General features: G+C 44.8%; 2 protein-coding genes across 3 annotated transcripts in view; one reads left to right on the forward strand and one right to left on the reverse strand.

Moving 5' to 3' along the window:
* NLK (nemo like kinase) overlaps positions 1–12,520 on the reverse strand; it is a 65,446-nt gene extending 52,926 nt beyond the window's left edge. For both annotated transcript variants that reach the window (XM_075719886.1, XM_075719887.1), the window contains exon 1: positions 11,521–12,520. In XM_075719886.1, the coding sequence (XP_075576001.1) occupies positions 11,521–11,978 (458 nt within the window). In that variant the 5' untranslated portion in view covers positions 11,979–12,520. The remainder of the gene's footprint in view (positions 1–11,520) is intronic.
* Positions 12,521–17,805: 5,285 nt separating this feature from the next.
* The window catches only part of LYRM9 (LYR motif containing 9), a 38,329-nt gene continuing 37,269 nt past the window's right edge, over positions 17,806–18,865 (forward strand). Inside the window, exon 1 of the mRNA XM_009488898.2 lies at positions 17,806–17,931. Coding sequence (XP_009487173.2) covers positions 17,890–17,931 — 42 coding nt within the window. The 5' untranslated portion in view covers positions 17,806–17,889. The remainder of the gene's footprint in view (positions 17,932–18,865) is intronic.

The raw sequence follows: 18,865 nt of genomic DNA on the forward strand, positions 1-18,865 counted from the left end.
AACAATGCTTTTGTTCTGCTTACTACGTAATCTCTGGGGGGAAAAAAGCTCTTATTTAGGGCTTTCAAATAGTTTTGTATCGGTTGTCAAGGGCCTTTGAAAAGGAAGGCAGGAGGAAGCCAGAAAGGTACACTGCCAAAAGACAGCAAGACACGCGCTTCTATTCAGAAGTCAGCGCACTGCGAGCTTCCACTCCGGAGGAAGCGCCATACATTAACGAAAAGGGTTCCAAATGGACTGTGATACAACTTCTCCTCTATCTCCTGTAAAAAACCTCAGCCTATTAATTAGAAACCAAAACAGTTAAAAGAAAAGTAAAATGGTTTTCAGTGAAACAAAGTCCAGTGACCCAGACCACGTGCCGGACTCTCTCCTTCCTAATCTCCAACCAGACTGGCCTTCAAGTCTCTTTTGCAGAGCTCAGCAAGTGCTAGCACAGATCTTAGCAACTCCTTCAAGTGAAGAAGATTGCTCATTTCTGAAAATTGCTACTACCCTTTTGGAATAAGTTTTGCTCTTCGTAGACAAATATTCTTCAATAGTTACAAGAATGTATATTAAATAAAATAATAAAATGCATTATCTGAAACGAAAAACCCTATGCACGCTTTCAAGAGAGAAAGGAAAGTCAGTAGCTTTTCAGAAAAAAAGTAATAATGTAGATGAAAGCCAGAATAACTGCTTGACCAGCAGTTCCATACCATCCTCAGCTTCATTGCTGCCATTAAGCCAAGGCTCTACTCTGACACCACATTCAGCTTACGAAATGAAGAAAACTCTAAGAGCACCGCCTGGTGGTACCAGAATAATGAAGAAAAATACTGCCATGAAACCAGGAGCAGATTTAGGATTAAAATCTGGAATAGGACCATTCCAAAATGACAAGGAACCCAAACACCAGTTTCTCTGGTGAGCAATTTTTTTGCACCTATTAAAATGTATTTGCCTATGAAAGAGAATGGGGGCAAGAAAATCCTTCTCTAGAGCCCAAGGATTCCTACATTTCCCAGTATATTTTACTTTTCCGCAAAATTTCCTGCAAGAGTTCTCGAATGGAAAGCTCTGAATTTATTTTTTTCAAATTACACATAAATTACCATCATACCATGCTCTAAGAAAATTAAAGAAATAACAGAAGATAATTTGTCAAAGTACATATTCTAGAAAATGATTCTGCTATAACCATTCCGGTGTTATATGCAAATTCATAAGCAGCATAAAAATTCCACTCACACACATATGCTTCCAAGCCTCTATAGAAAAATACCACATCAGGAAATTAAAGAATGATACTGCCAGGACACACTGATTCTGCTGCAGTCCTCATGATTAAAGCTCCAATTCTTACTGAGCACTTTTAAACACTGTACACGGCCGTGTTCCAAAGTCAGCCGCAGCTGTGGAAGTTATTTAATATCAAGGCTGATACAAGTCTACCTTCATTTCTCATCACTCTCACATCACACAAGCTGATGCAGCTGTAAGTATGAAAATGAAGTCCAGATTGTTGTGGTGTTTTGGCGGACTGACGAGCCATGCGTTTTGGTAAAAGGCCGCATCCACCTCACGCGGTTTGTCCAGCCTCCTGTTCCCTCTTCCGCGGAGCTGTGCGCGCTCGTGTGCTCCAGCGCTGAGCTTGCACCATGCTGCATGCACTCACACGTTACACACCTGAGTTCAGCTGAACACAACTTACTGAAACTCCCAGCAGGCAATTTGTAGCAAAATTATGGAACACCGAAGCCTGGAAAACCTGCTGACCATTTCATTGATCAAGGCTCTCAACGTACTCCACAAGTTAGTACCAGTACCTGCAGGATTTTAACATACTACATTTTGGCCAAGTTAGGGCATTTCTGACCATGGGCAAGCTGGGGATTTCCCTAACAGATACTCAGTTCGGCGACCTGCACGCTTCCATCACAAGTATTTGCACACGCTCTACACCCACAGGCAAGTCTGTAGCCCATTCGTAAGGCATACATGACATACTATGGACTGCCAAATGTTTCCGTAGAGCAGATGACCTTGCTCTTTTCCCGGTTACTCCTACAATGCACTATGGATGGAGCTCTAGTGATTTCCACAGAGAGGCGGTATTTATTTTCTACAGTTCAGCCCTCGTATCTAAGCACTATTGTCTTCATTTAAACATGCTGTTGATAAGCTGCACTTCATACAAAGTGCCACAGATAATGCTGGAAAATAAGAAAAAGGGGTGGAAGTGATGAAAAGGGCAGTCAAAACACAGTGGGGAGGAAAAAAAGTAAGAAAATATGTTACCTATGTTACTTTTTTAAAAAGCATGGCTTACTGCTACAACATTAATTTTTATAACCTCTCTGTGGTTAGATAGCAGATAATTGCTATGGTTTGTACCACCTTTAGCTACCACCCCACTCACCACCCATCCCATCCGCTACCACTCGCATTCACTTTTTCCTTGTTACTGCTTATTATGGTCAAATACTATTATCAATAAATAAATGCATTAACCACATAAGCCTCTACCCTTTACATACATATTTGTACTGCCTGTTATAAGCCACTTTCATTTAAGCATCTACTACCTCACTCAGGGGCCCACTTTTACAAAATTGAGCGTAATAGTTAGTTTGACTCACAATAAAGCAAAACTTACAGCATCTACTACGTGATGTATTTTCAAATTATAACACCGGGGCTTTGTCCATTCCGACTGCACTTAACGGTTTGCAGAACAGCCGAATGCACCCACGTTAGACAACTTCAAGGGCTATAAAGCTTCTTCCTGTGTTTGAAAACCAACCTGCACCATCCCAACCCAGACAAGATAACCGTCTTGATGAGAAACGTCATCAGCGACCGACGCAAGACGCCGCGCTGGCCCCGGCCAGCGGGATATCTCACACGCAGCAGGGATTCTCCCGCTTCCTCCACCCCACATCTCCACTTGCCCCATCCTCATCCCAAGTGTCTCCTCCTAGAAGCTCCGGCTCTTCAGCTCCGCAGGCTTCCGCTCCCATCCACCTCCAGCGCGCACTTCACCGCACACCGTCGTTTCCATAACTGCTAGCACCGGAGGGGACCTATACAGCTCCCACCCCAACAGTTCACACCAGCGCTAACCAGTCCGTTTGCTAGTGTCATCAACACTAAAGCTGCGTTACCTAAAAACATTATTTAATACTTCAAGAATTTCCCAACTTCACGGGTAATTTAGGACAGACTCAAACTGGCATAAATCCAAGCTACAGCTTGGAAACTGAGACTGGATTTTGTTTACAGAAAGCGATTATATCATTGTAAAGACCTGGTACCAAGCAATAGAGAACACCGTCATTGATCACAGCCATTAAATAATCTATTACACAAATTTAAAAAGGACATCAGCTATTAAGTAAGTACCAGGCATACTGCATACTTGGATTTCAGAAACAAAATCCAAACATATTCAGACAGATTACTCTCGTAATAATATTTATAACTTAATCTTTAATCAAGTACTTACTCTTAGATTCTAAAGGTTACAGAGGAAATTGCAGTAACCGAGCCAGGCTTCTTTTTATTGAATTCTTCTGACCGGAAATAAATGGGTTTTCAGTAAACTCTAGAAGCTGTTCTGAGTACAGATCCTACTTTTTACATTACTTCTCAGATTCCAGAAGGATTTTAAAATCTAAATTGCCCCTGCGTCATTCTTACTCTCCGTTCCAAGGACTTTTGTTTTTCAACAAATTCAACAAGGTAGCCAGTTCTATTCTCAGGAAATCTCCAGAGCTAGGAAACAAGCACAGGAATCAGACTAACAGAAATCTGAACACAGCGAAGGTATAACAAACGAAGGAAGAAAAAATGATTCTTTGTCTCGGCTGAAATTCTACTTGGACCAGTAAGAACCGTCCTATAACATATTCTTGCTACTAGCAAGTGATTAACATTGCTTCAGCATTCCTTACACCGAGCACCGTATGAGGACGCCGGTGCGGCCAAGCGACTGTGCACACCCCAGCGGGTACGGGGTGGCCACCACGCAGCCAGCATGGAGAACCTTCGTCAGTCCAAGCAGCGTACAGACCTAAACTGATGAAATGTTGCAACCCAGCTGCACATTCCACCCAACTAAATTCTCCCTGGATCATGCAAGAAGACTGTAGCATTCCCTACATGCCATTTCAGTCTTTCAAAAATAGAGAGGGGAAAAAATTTCACGTTCTGCGTAAAAAGAGGACTCGACTGCTCCACTGCAACTTTTCTTACTGAGAAAGCAAAGGCACGCTGAGCTCAAGAAACCAAAACTTCCATATAAAAAAATACCTGGGAGCTAGATCTCGTTGGTACACAAAATCTAGTAGTAAAGCTACCGCTGAGTATTTGCTTACAAACAACTCAGACAAACAGGACTTCAAAAGCTAGCCCTCAAACACAGAACAGACGGGTCTACTTACACAGAGGAGCCTACAAAAATAGTTTAACCTAAAATACAGTATTAATCCCCCAAACATCTCCCTCCATCATAAAACTCATTCATCTATGCTCAGTTTTGCAGACTAAGCCAGCTTCTCAATTCTCTTATTTTCTAAGACTGAAATTACAGTTCTTTGTGGATTTTTTTTTTAATATGCCATTTTAAAAAGCATTACCAATCATACTAACAAATTATTGTTCATTTTAATAAACACAAATTCAGTTTAAGCAAGCTCTATATGACTTTGAGCTAGCTTTTTTCATATGAAAAACTGAAGGTTACGTATTCCGGACTAGAAGGCAGAACTTTCCAGAGGATTAAAGATACATGAGACCCAGATACAACCATTACAAGTCATCAAAAAACACTTCAAACACATCCCAAAGGCTTCCTTCTACTTTACCTGCCCAAAGCTATTTTCACTCTCAATCCCATTGTTCCCCCAAGAAATCAAGCAGTCTAGCAACATCAAGCAGCCTCACGCAACACAGCACTTGCTACTTGCCTTTATTTACTACTCTAGTTGATCATACACAATTGGTGTGAACGCTTACACCTTCACCCATTTATGAACACGAAAGGCATTTGTGTTTTTGGATTAGTGAAATCGAGAATTTAAACACTCTCTTAAAAAAAGGTGAAAGAGTATGTGGGGAGGAGAGGGGAAAAGAACATCTGAAATATGTCTTCTGAAAAATCAATATTAGACTGTAGATCCAGTCACAAGCTGTTCCACTGTAACATTTGCAGAATTCAGAAGAAAGAGAAAATACTGAATGCTACCATGATCTAACTGTATGATCAGCACACAGTTGTATGGGGATGCAAACAACGTCAAGGTTTGCAGGTGCTGCAAAACAACATGCATTTCAAGTGACCTGTGAAATGCTGACCTTGGCATAATTTACAGTCAACTAATTTATCCAAAATGGTCCTCGCCCAACTTTGAGGGAAAAAAAAAAAGTTATACACATTCCTTCCTTCTTGCATCATCTTATAAGACAATAACGAACAATCTAGTATATTACTTAGATAGAATTTCACCTAATTCCCAGCATCTAATTTAAATGCAAGGAGTTATTATATCCATTTCATTTAATTCAGCACACTTGGGCAATAGTCATTTAAATGTTAACAGAATTTTTCTTTTAATGAAATTTAAAAAAAAAAAAACAAACAACAAAGCCCAACTTAAGCATATTAGCTTTGCAAAATTTCCCATGTAAAAAACCTGAATAAGGTCATTGTTCTACTATATTTCTTCACAAATAGAGTCAGAATCCAATTTGGATAAAGCAACCCTTTAAAAAAAAACCTGACATAATGATTAAAGATAATCACCTGCAGATCCTTAAATTGTGATGGTAAGCGTGGAACACAACACACTCTGCTCTGCAATGCGCCCGCTGCCAGCATTGCCTCCTTGCCTTAGGCATCCTCACGGTTTCCTCCAAGAAATAACGGGATAAAAGCGACTTAGCCTCTTTCTTAGGAAATCGCTGCCTATCTGCATCAGACGCCCCAGACAAGAGAAAAACTCACTGAAGTATGGCACAAAAAGCGCAAAACCAAAAAAGCCAGCGTTCAGTGCAGCGCTCCTCTCCGGGACGGTTGTGTCGGTACCCCCAGCCCGCTCAAGACAGGCTACAGCACCGGAGAGGCTCTACCCCGCCGAACGACGACAGGCGCTGCCATCTCAAAAGCATCATCCCTAACAAGTCAGGCAATTACAGTGACGTTTAGATCACAGCTTCTAATGGAAAGTGTGTGCATACTGGAACTAGAAGGAAGTAAACAGTGGTAATCTTTTCTAACCGGAAAATTCTGTTCACATTTTTCTGTTACGGTCAACGTAGACAACGCAGATGCATCACTGGAACGGAAAAGCTTCCGATTTACCTAGATGAGCGAAGATCACCAGCCATGCTAAACACAACAGCCAACACCGCCAGCCAGGTCCTCCAAATATCCTCCTGGAAAGACTTTTTTTTAAAAAAACCCACTATTTCTCACCATTTTATTAATTTTAAACATTTTTGTTGCCCATTACTAAACGCTATTTCACTACACCAAAAATCAACATATCGCATTGTAGGTGTTTTCCACTCAAGAAAAACCCTGAGTTATATTCTTGATTAGTACTGTTGTTGCCTCTTAGCCAGCTGTAATATCAGTACTTTAAAGGCTCTTTGGATTTGTCTTGGATCTGCTTAGTTTGAATGTTTTGTAGGGATCTTCTCTCCCGATAACATTATTGGTGTGGATTACTCCTTCCAGAGCCTCTTTATCCAATTCTGGTGGATATTCTGTTCCATCTACCGGAGATATCACTTCCTGCTCACAGTTCTCCATTTATGCTCAGTCTCATTCACAATGAGAGCTCCAGGATAAACTTTAGAGTCCTTCTTTATTTTTTTTTTGATCAATAATAAAAAAGTCTTTTTAGACTAATACAAAATGTCAGATGAAATAGTCTAAAGCAAAGCAAAGCAACAATTGTCCATCTAAACGCTATTTAACGTGGGGCATTTTCCTAATGGTCAAGTACTGTCTTCCACTAACAGGTGAGTTTTGAGGGAGTGGAAAAAGATCATGATACAAACAACTTTAGCTTAGGAAAAAAATCTCTCGTGCCAAAAGTCTTAAAGGGTTTCATGAAACAAATTTTTGTAATTCAGCTTTTTCTAAACTTTTCATGCTTACCAGACCAGACTTTTGCATTAGTATTTGCATTAACTATGCAAAACATCATCGTCATTTGCAGCAATATCAGGCGTCAGGAGGGGAGCTTATCCTGACATTATTCATACTTTTTTCAAGCTGTAACATCTTTTTTTTTCCCCCCTAATACACATTCTAGCAATTTTGTTCAAAACAAATTATCAATATTGCATACTTGCTCAGCGTGACACGTTCCGTTAAAGTAACAGTTAGGAGATTATCGGTTTATCCTGGGAACGCCTTTCCTACTGCTGTGCTTAGTATCAGTACGGCGATAAAACCCTCTTAAAATAGTTCTAGGGTCCAGGCAGCAATCAATTGTGTGCAATATTCTTTCGATTTTTGTTTAGCAATGACTTTTAGTGATTTCAGGAATTTGAAGGCCAGGAATGAACAGCAGATTTAGGCTAAATTATTTCTGCCTTTAAAAGTTATGGCAGCCTGTACATAATGTCCCAGCTCAACATCAATAGCCGAACTATTTGGAATGTTATACTGTTGTTTGACTTGCTGAATAAAAACTATTAGAAGCAAATACATGAAAAACCATGCTGCAATTTAAAATTGTGTCAATCAAGACTTTAAAAAAAAATTTCCTATACTTTTTTCTATTGTCATTTGTAACAGATTTCCCACAGAGATGCCTTTTAACATAGTTTTGCTAATAATAAAACAGATTGCTGGATTTCACAGTCTTTGATGAATGACAATAACTTTTCAAAATTAGAGACACATATAAGACAAACACAATCCCCACACACCTGACAGAGTCACAGTTTCTTATCCCGTGGGAATGGATATATCCCAACCAACAAGACATTTTCATAAAATTTCAGCAGCAATGTTATTCAGCAGCTTGAACCAGCAACAAAAGTAATTATTCCCTGTCTGCCTCCACAGAAGTTGCAGTTCCTCTTCACCGGTCTAGGAATCCTGCATGAAAACAGCACGAGCGCCTCTTGCAGAGCCATTAAGGCTTTACCCCTCACTCCAAAACCTATGGGCCTCGGCAGGTTCAACAGATATATTTTTATATATTATTATTATTATTATTAAGAATCCCACCAGATGGCAGTAGCATAACTCCCCAGCAAAGCAGGGAGCACTTCTGCAAAGGACAGCTCCTTATTCTAAGAATATACACAAGACTTCGGAAAATCAGATAGACCATTTGAGACATGGGGCACAGACAGGAGTTTGTCGCTGAAACTAAAATCCATTCCCCCCCCCCCCCCCCCCCAACGCTTTAAGAACGCGTTAACAGCGAATACTTAACGAGCAAATTGCTCCGCTTTCAGCAAATTAGGTACGCGACTCGGTTGGTGGCAATTCGCCAAACTAGAGCGCAGTTAAGCAAATCTGCAGAACCGGGGGGAAGGTACCTACACATCTTTTCCTGCCTCAGCAACTTCCCCCCACCCCCCCCCCTTCTTTTGTCACAGTTCAGAAACGCTTCGGTATTGCATTAATATGCACATCTTTATGTTAAAGCACAAGGAAAACGGATAAATATAGCCATTTAATGCCGACTGTTCAAGAGATTCTTTCCTACTTTGCCAGCCTGGGTTAAGTTCACTCCAAAATCCACGTGGTCGAAGGAGATGCGGTGCCACGGACAGCCGATTTAAAAGGGAACGGCGACTGGATGAGCAAGGATGCAGCTTGCGTACGCGAATACCAGCGGCAGCAACGCAAGCGTGCACGAGTTAATAATGAAAATGCTGAAGCGCGATGCTTTGGCTCTTCATGAGTGAAAAACTCCTGCAGCACATTAACTACCCCGAAACATCATACACCAACAGACAAATGAACTAATGACAAATGCTAATTCAACTGCCAAGTCAAAATCTCTCTCCGTAGGCTAGTGGGAAACTTGGTACCACACGCCACCCCTTACTTATTTGACGAGCTAAACTTAACTGCAGAACAGTTTCTAGACAACGCAGTGACACATCTGAGTAGCAAGATGAAAGACTACTTCTTCAAATACTCAAACTGCCTGTAGAATAACATCCATTCCCCTCAGAAGTAGATACGAACTTTTCAGTTATCTATTAGTGCCAACACATGCTCAGAAGGAGACACAGATAAGCAACAGAATCCTTACTCAAAATTAGCTTAGGCCTTATGTTACTGAAAATTCTGCGTTACGCCTGTACCAAAGCATACATTTTTTCACGTCTAAGTCAACTTAAACTATAAATATCCAAATCGATGTTTATGTTCAGTTGCACTATCTCTTATGGCTAAAATTAAATTACACAGGCACTCTTTCACGTTTTGAATGAAATCTAAAATTGGGTTTAATTATTGCTTACAGACTCTTAAATTCAGTCTGCACTCACTTGTAGAAGTTAATATGAAATGCCAAGAGCCTAACAGTGACCACTGAATTCAAATATATGTGAGCCAAGAGGAACTGAATTTCAGCCAATTATTCTCTGTCTGCCTAGCCTCACAGCTTTACCAAAGGAAATCTGACCTCCAAGCTTCTGCTTTTATTTTTTTCCAACCACCTCCCTCTTTTTTTTTTTTTTTTTTTGAAGCTGCTGTTATCTCGAAGTAAAAGCTATAGTTAAACTTTGCACGCACAGTCCCGCTAGCGGCAATTCCTGCTCGTGCGGATGCAGCTGCGCGGTCAGGGGTCTCGGGACGGGCGGACACTCGGCACCGTCCTACCTGGTGCCAGTCAAGGGCAGACCCTGCTTCTTTCCACGCTTCTTTTTTCCCCCCCTCAGCATTCTTAATGACGTTATATTTAAATATGCAAGCTTGACCTTTTATTCTACTGAATATCATGAAAGCAGATCGCTCTCTGCGCCTATTTTTTGGCAAATAAAACTGAGACAATAAAGACCTAGGAAATACATACAGGCAAACGAAACGCTTGCAGAAACGATAACGAGGTCTGATCTTACGCAACAATCTACATTTAAGCAAGCCTGCAACAATAAAGTTAAAAAAACTCCACACTTTATCAAAAAACATACGAACGGATGAAAATAATCTTCAGATAGTTTTTCCCAGCGGAACTCTTGTCGGTTTTCTTTCTTCGACACCGACTTTTTTGTCCTGTGCCACAGCGAGATCGCAGCAGCGCGAACTGCACAGCAGCACCCCTCTGACTTTGAAAACTCGGCGTTTAAATCGGCTCCCTAGGCCTTCTGCATTAAGGGCCGCAAGATCAGCTGTAACGTTAACCTACGCCCGGTTTGCGCAGCTTGTTCAGCCTTCTTAGGAAACGTCAGCTTATTACAAACGCAGGTGCGGTTACGAGTGAGCGACGCGGAGGGCTGGGGCGAAGGACTAACGTGTCCTGCTCTCCCGAGGCCTCTCCTGCAGAGCACTTTGCCACCACGCGCTGGTGCAGACCGCAACCCCAGGCACATCGTCCTTCTATCCCGGTAAAATCGCAGTACGGACAGTACCTACAGCACCATTCCCTAAGCACCGCAGAAAGCCTTGTCGGCCGAACGCCGCGGCAAGTTCTGCAGGGACACTTCAAACTTTGCGTCTGTGACACAGGAAGCGTGCTGCAACACGCTTGCTCTCAAAAACCACCAGGCATCTTCCGTGTCTCTAATGGACATTTCAGAATACAGTAAACTGATGACCATTTAGGGGGGAGGAGAAAAAAAAAAAAAAAAAAAAAATCACGCCAGGTTTGCTTCAGTGATCCTGAAGGGCAATAATTACGTACATGATATTAAGGTGGTCACAAAATATATTAGGAGAGATTGCGCTCCACTGACAGAATACTCTGAAATAGCAGCTGGGGGAATAAAAGGACCGCGGGCAGTACTAGAGCGAGACAGAAAACCCCATTTACATTTATGAGAGGAGAGCAAAGTTCAGATATTCTCTTTCAGGTAGCACACAGCACGCTACCACAGGTCAAAGAGCCTCCTAGACAAAGATCTTGACAGGTGACTGAAGAAGGAAGACATTTTCATACGCTTGTAATTTCTAACTCTTAAGTCAGGTCAAAACATATATTCTAATGCTCATTTGTTAACCTGAAACTTTAGGAAGCACGGCTTAGCTACGCAACATGCATATTCTAATAAAATGCACAGAAGGTATGTAAACATGTGGCGTTTCTCTCAAAAGAGACTGACGGGGCGGCCTGTTAGTCAGAGGTTGCTCTTCACCACTCTAAACCTCGTTCTGCCAACAAAAACACGTGAAGCCAACTTTCTAAGAACAGAGAAGAACCGGTAAAAAAAAATCGCTAGTAAGCAGCTTTCTCGTATTCTGATTCAAATGACAAAAACAAGAATGAATTATGATCTGGTAAGAAATGAAAAGGAAAAATCGGTTCAGGTTTGTTTTTTTTTTTTTTCTTTACTCACCAGACAACACCAAAGGCTCCATATCCAATAGGTCTGTCCGGCTCAATATCCAGTTGCTGTTGTGGATGTTGTGAGTGCTGATGATGGTGCGCTTTAACTGCAGCAGCTGCTGCAGCTTGTACCTGAGCTGGGGCTGCTGCAGCTGGTCCAGGGGCCTGACCCGGTGCCGGTGATGGGAAATATGGCTGCTGCTGCCCTGGGTTTAACATTGCCGCCGCCGCGGCCGCAGCTGCCGCGGCCGCAGCTGCCGAGGAGGCATGCTGCTGTACGGGATGCACGGCAGCCGCGGAGCCTGGATGCAAGTGATGTTGAGGGTGGTGGTGGTGATGGAGGTGAGGAGGAGGGAGGTGAGGAAGGTGGTGGTGATGGTGGTGGTGGTGACCTGCTGCTGCCGCAGACGTACCGCCATTGTAAGCCGCCATCATTTTTGCGTTGGCTGTCGTGCCACAAAGAGACATTCAAAAAAATGCCCTTTGATTGGATAACAACTGGGTCAAGCTGTCATTTGGCCATAAAAATGAAATCTGCTACACTTTAAAAGAAGTTGGGTTTCATCATACACGGCCCACCTTTAAAAACATTGAGCTCAGCTGGCCTTATCTCTTCACGAAGCCAAACAATTTGGAGAACCTCTTCATGTGTGCGTGAGCCAGAGTGCACGAACCCTCTTCCCCCAAGAGTCCAGCTGTGGTTGGCTACTGAAACTCCATCCTTGGGCAACCGCGTTGGGGTTTGTTTGGGTTTTTTTTTTTTTTTTCCTTCACTTTTTTTTTTTGTTGTTGTCGGTGGTGGTGGTGGTTTGGTTTGTTAATAAAAAAGAAATACAGCGCTCAATCCCCCTTCCCTCCGGGAGGAGGATTTGGAGTCTCTCCCCTGGAACACCCCGAGAGGACTGAGCAGCCTACCCCCTCCATTCCCACATCCTCTCCATTTATCTCCTGGAAACCTCCCCGAGCGCCCAGGCACCTCCTACATAGCTTCCTCCTTCCAGGCACCTGCGCCCTCAAATATAGAGGGGGGGGAAAAAAAAAAAAAAAAGAAAAAAAAGAAAACCAAAACCAAAAAAAGAAACCCAAAAACTTGGGAGTTTGCAACTTTTCCTTGCAGGCCCGAGCCACACGCGAGCACCCAGGAGGAGTGAGGGGGGCCGGCGGGAGCGAGGGGAGGGCGAGGGAGGGCAGCAGGGGGCGAGGGGAGGGCGAGGGAGGGCAGCAGGGGGCGAGGGGAGGGCGAGGGAGGGCAGCAGGGGGCGAGGGAGGCGGAGGCGGGCGGGGAAGAGCGAGGGACGGGGCAGCGGAGAAGCGGAGGGAGGCGGGGGGCGAGGAGGAAGCGATGGGAGCCGGGCAAGTGACAAATGAATGACAGGGGCGAGCGCGGGGCAAAGGGGGGCGAGGGCAGGATGCGGTGGGGGCGGCGGCGGCGCCCTGACAGCCCGGCCCAGCGCCGGCGGCGGGCAGCGCCTCTGCGGGGGGGCGCCGGCGGCCGCAGCCCCCCCCGGCGGGGCGGGGAGGGACGGGGCCGGTGGGGGGGGGGGGGAGGGGGCCTCCGCTGCGTGCGTGCGGCAGGCAGGGGTGGGGGGGGGGCGGCGGGCCCTCAGGCCCCCGCCGCGCAGCGCCGCTCCGCCCCGCCGCGGCCCCCGCCGCCGCCGCCGCCTCGGCCGCCCGCCCCGCCGCCGCCGCCGGCACTCACCTCCTCACGGAGCCCCAGCGCGGAGCGCACAGCGGGCACGCGCAGCCGGCCTGCCCTCCCCCCGCCGGCCCCCCCCCCGCCCCCATGCGGGGCGCGCGCCCGACAACCCGCCCGCAGCCAATCGGACCCGGCCCACCAGGCTCCGCGAGAGCCGCCCCCACCCAATCACCGAGCGGGACCCAGCCCGGCCGGCCCATAGGACTCGGCCGCTGCAGAGACTCCCTGACTCAGTCCCGCCCCCTTGACCCCCGCCGCCCAATCACCGCGCGCCTCCGCGCCCAGCGCTGGCGAGACCCCGCGAGATTCCCTCACCTCACACAACCCTCACCTCGGGTGGCCCCGCCTTCTTCACCTTTCCTGCCAATCACGCGGTGCCGCTCCGGTCCGCCGGCCAATTGGCTCTCCCTCTCGGCCGAGTCCCGCCCCCGAGACCCGCTTTTTGCCCAACCGCGGCCCCCTAGCCGACCCAATTAGCCAATGAGGAGAAACGAAAGCCCGAAAAGGGGTTACTGGGCCAATGGTACTCGGAGGCGAGGCGGCGGCGTGATTGACAGCTCCGCTCGCGAGTGACGAGCGGCGATGGGCGGTAAAGCGCCCGTCGTTCCGCCAATGGCAGCGCGAGGCGCCGGGTGACGGACGAGGAAGTCTCCGGCGCGCCCGCCTGCGGGTGGGCAGCCGGCCAATGGGAGGCGGGGAGCCGGCTGATGAGCGGCGGGAGGGGCCAATGGCGCTCCCGGGGCGGGGTGAGGTAAGGACGCGGCGGGGCGCGGAGGTCACTGTGGGCGCTGAGGGGTGGCGGCGGGAAGCGGAGCGGGAGCCGGGGCGAGGGCTGGGGCGGGAGCGCCGCTGCGCTCGGGGGGGGGCCTGTGCCCGCTGTCGGGGCTCCCCGGGGCCCTCTGGCCGGCCGACCCCTCCCCGGGGCGGTGGCGGGGCCCTGGGGGCTGAGCCGGCTCCGCTCCCCGCCCAGGGCCGAGCACGGCAAGAGGAGCTCGGTTTCCTGAGGTAGATGTTTCTGCCTCAGCCCCGCTCTCCAGAGGAAGGTGATTACAAAAGCTGTCTTTCACAAAAGAAGCTTGCCTAACTGGGCTAACGGAAAGGCGAATGTGCTTTAAAGACGGGAGCTGGCCTCGAAATGTGTGGGGTTTTTTTGGGGGGGGGGGGGGGGGGGGAGAAAGCGTGTGGTGATTTTAAAGGGTTTTTTTTGTTGTTGGTTTTTTCCCTTGGATTTGAAGACCAGAAGGTAAAGCTCGAAGGCTTTACCGTAAAGGCTTGAAGCAAGTGAGACTGGGGAAAGCGCAGAGAGCTGGCGCTGAGGGGCCTGAGCCCTGCCTGTAGGCTCCAGAGGCAGGTGGGAAGCACAGTGTCACACTACAGGATGAGCTTGCCTTAGATCAGGAGGAAAAAAAGAAAAAATCGAGGGCTTTAGATATTTTCAGCAGATTGCTGGTAGCAGGTACTACAGACAATTCTCCTCTAAGTCTGTTTTTCTGAGGCTTGCTGCAGCATGCTTGTTAGCCTGCTCAGAAGCTGTGTGTCAAATGTGAAGTAGGTGTTGACGTAGGACCAAAATATTTCTTGTTGTTTGTTGTTTTACTTCACTTATGCCATTAATCTGCATGCTTGGGGAATGCAGTGTGGTTCCTTAAAGCTTAAGTGTTCCTTGAAACAGAGAGATGAATAAAAATTTGACAGTTTTAACACTTTCCACTTTCTTGTCTGAATATTAATCATATCTGATTAATAGTTTTACTGCAGAAAAAGTTATCAGAGCCTTACCCATGATGGTAGTAGAGTTAAATGAACTGTGATAGTGATAAAGAGGTTCCTTCATATGATTAAACTGGGTGAGCAGTTCCAAAGGAAATAAAGAACTGACAGTGAATTTGTACGTGCCCCTGTTACGGGTGAGCTGACAGCCTTGCCTTCTCTGCATCTGGTTCCTGTCGGAACAGAGGGAAAAAGCCTAGCAGAACTGTAATAACTGCACTGCTGAAGTTTTACCAACAAATCCCTGCCAGTACAGTATCAAGTACTGTGATCTCTCTTTTCTGTATGTCTCTCTAAGAACTGAGCAACGTCATTGGACTTCTATACAGCATGGGGGAAAGGAGACTATAGGTGTGAAAGCCTGTTGCAGTTCCTAAAACTTGAGTGCAAAATCTTTTTAAGAATGGGTTTTGGATACTTTTTGTCTGCTCTTTGAGAATGCAAACAAGAAAAGTCTTGCAGGAATTAAGTCAAGGTGCTTCGTTAAAACTGTTTCTGTTGCATTTTGAAGTGTTGTTAGCTAATATTCCAGCCTGGAATTATAGTAGAGTTTTGCTATCATGTCACAGTTTTTAAAACGGAGACTTCACTTTAAAAAAAAAAAAAAAAAAAAAGCATAGGTTTGGTTTACAGCCATTTTATAACACTATGTATTGGAAGAAGAGACAGAGTACTTATTTAGAACTTGTATTTCTAGCTGTCTGTTTGAAGTTTTTATTGAAGTTGATAACAAACTGCTAATGTGAATATGGGATGCCCCAAGGATTCTTTTAGTCTCTGCTTCCCCTCAAGCTCTGGAGAGGTATGGTGTGGGGCGTGGGACAATGGAAGGAAGTGGATGCGAACTCAGCTGGGTGGGCCTGGGCATAGGGAAGTGCTGTGAGGAGTGGAAGGCTCGTAAAACTCTCCCACACATTTTCATTATGGACTTTTTTCTTTCTGTTTTTGCAAAAACTTTCCAAGTAGTAAAATAGAGCAATTGCCTAATAATTGTTGCATGGAAACTTGGGTTCTAAGTGTATTTGCAGATTTATGTCTCAGTGGCATTATTCAAGTCCAAATATAGAGTGTCATCTTAATTTTTTTTTTCAGTTAGGTGCATTACTGAGTTAATTGGATTGTGTGTCTTTAAACAATTCATTTTCAGTAGAGTTTAATTTTTACTGATGTACTCGCTGAAAGTCGTCTTCAGCTGCATGTTGGGAAGAAAAGGGAAGGAAGAAATTATCTTGTTCTTGCTGCTGGACTATAGTTGAATTTACGGTCGTAAACAAAGTGTTCAGTGATATGGAAAAAGCCTTTTTCTGCTATAAACTGCAAGTCTTGTAATGACTGCTTATTGAGAAGTGTTCACAGACGTGCAGTTTTGGTGCTAATTTAGGAGCCTAATCTCTGTAGGCTCCTTATCATTGAAGGGTAGAGAGGTGCACCGCATTGCTGTCTGGAGGAGTCTGATTCAGCTGTGTCTGGACATCACCTTAACATTTCTTTCCCCATTGACTATATGGAGCCTTTAGAGAGAAGCTTCTGAACAGCAATGTTTAATATCAAGCAGAGTGTTTTTACCTACTCATTTTTGCCATGGATATGGAATAAATCAGGCCTAGATCCCTGGTAGTGTATTTTACAGCTTTGTGTAGCCATCTCCCCTGGAGCAGCTTGTGTCCCTGAGAACCTGTTCTTTCAAGTATTGTTCTCATGAAAAGATGGGAATTGGATCCACTTCTCATCAGTGTTTAAAGCATCTGTTTACACTTCCTCATGAGCAAACCGGTTGCCAATTAACCTGAGGGAAGTACCAGCGGAAGCTTGTGCTGTTTCTTTATCCTTATTGCTTTAAGGAAGGATCAGCACAATGGGCATTGTTCCTAGCATCTTTGCCATACCTGAGGATGTTACATAGGTGCAGCTTTCCATTGCAAGTATCACATGATGCGTTACAGTGTCATGAACGTTGCCTGTATTTTTAGGAAAAACAGACTTCTTTAATACCACAAAAAAAAGTTTTGTATTGTTTATTGAAGCCCCATTTCTTTGTGGTTATCATCAAACTCCAACCATCTCAAGTTTTTGGATAGAGGTTATCTTCAGTAAGTCTCAAAGAAAAAAAAAAAAATAACCAGTTCCAGTGCTCAGACTGAAGGCTGAGTTATTACTTTTGTATTGGCTGAGCTATTACTTATGTATTGCCACCAGCTGGGGGGGGCAACTCCTTTGTCCACTATTGGGTGAATAGGGTTAGTTGCCTGAACCAGGACGCTATATCCAGCATAAAGTGTCTCCCCACACACCTTTGTCTAAACTTACTGACTTCCTATTGATTTGTCATACAACCTTTTTCTATTAGCTTTAGCGAATCGAATCCACGGTGACTTTGTTTTTGGCTGCACATTAATAAATAAATGTCTTGTCTTAGAAATACTCTAAAAGTGTCATTAGACACTGTCATGTAGATGAATTTTCAGCAGTGAGAGCAAAAGAAGTGAACTGGGTTGCAGTCCTGGCACTGTAACCAGTTTTCCTGCCAGCTCTTGACTGGACTACTACAAAACATGCTTTCCAATTTCCACGGCTGTAAAGTATAAGTAAAACCTGGGAGCTACTTTATTTTTTTAATTTCTTTTAGTTTAACTAAATGCTACAACCATATTATCCATCTTTTATTTGTCCTTTGAAGTTGAACCAGCTGTTTTCAATGAGGCGAGAGACTGGTGAGATGGCAGCTGAAGGGATGCGCTTATCTTACGCGTCCATATGGAGTTATGGCAGATGCCAGTGTTGAACGGCCCACCCTAACAAGTATATCTTCCTTCCACACTGGGTTTATAAACACTTCTAATTGGTGTCCCTGGCCTCTGTCGTGCTGTGAAGCTGAAGACTGTCAGTTCAACTGCTTTTTAGGCACTTTGTGCTATGAAAGTTAAGGGGGACAAGATCCAATTGATTCCTACGGAGGTATGTTTAAGGAAAAAAAAACTTTTTAAAAGAGTATTAAGGAAACATGAAACTTGCAGACAAAGTGCTTGACTTCTAATAGACCCTTTGTTTCCTCAATACAGGTCTGTTACTTGAAGGTGTTACCTATTAGTTCTATGAATCACTCCTACTTAGAACAGGGCTGCAGAATGAATTAATCGTGTACTACCATAAGTCAGTGCTTCCTTGGTTCTTGATGCCTCTGTATAAGAAGCATAAGTCTGCTGAGGGGGAGCTCGTTACAGAGCTGGCTCATATAACTTTGAGCAAGAGTGTTTTGTGAGTAGTTCAATGAGTTTGAGCCGCTCGATGAGCGAGTTGGCAAAGTCTAACCATAGTAATTTGAACTGGGCAGGTAGAGACGCTGCTCTGGATCCTGCCAAAGCCCAGTTTGATTGCAACTAATTTGTCATCCCCAGTGATGCATGGAGATATGTGATTGGTGACTAGTGCTGATGAAACAGGACAGATCAATTCTAATCTCTTACTGCTGAAGACAGTTATTCATGGGGACATGCATCTGTCTCTTAGTATTTTATTCACAGTGAGAGTGCTGTAAAGCAGTAGCAAGTCTGCTGTTTGAGTATCAAACACTGAATGCTGGTATATCTAGATTTGTCAGGCGCTCTTTGCTAAACTCATTTAAAAACTGCATATAAAAGTAAAGACTGTGCATTAGAAACACAGGGCACAGACTTGTCCCCTTTTGAAAATCTACTGTATCAAGTTTAGTCTTTTCTGACTCATGAGAGATTTATTTTCCCCTTGGATTTGCCACTTGCTTTGCAAGGGTATAATCTTTTTGACAGCACTCTGCATAAGGACAAGGGATGGAAGACAATTTGTAATCAGCCAGTTCTATTTCTTTGATGCTCCTCAGCAGTGTTTTAACCTTAAAATTCTCCACAAAACA

The sequence above is a fragment of the Pelecanus crispus genome, chromosome 12 (genome assembly GCF_030463565.1).
Source record: "Pelecanus crispus isolate bPelCri1 chromosome 12, bPelCri1.pri, whole genome shotgun sequence".
Taxonomy (NCBI): Eukaryota; Metazoa; Chordata; class Aves; order Pelecaniformes; family Pelecanidae; genus Pelecanus; species Pelecanus crispus.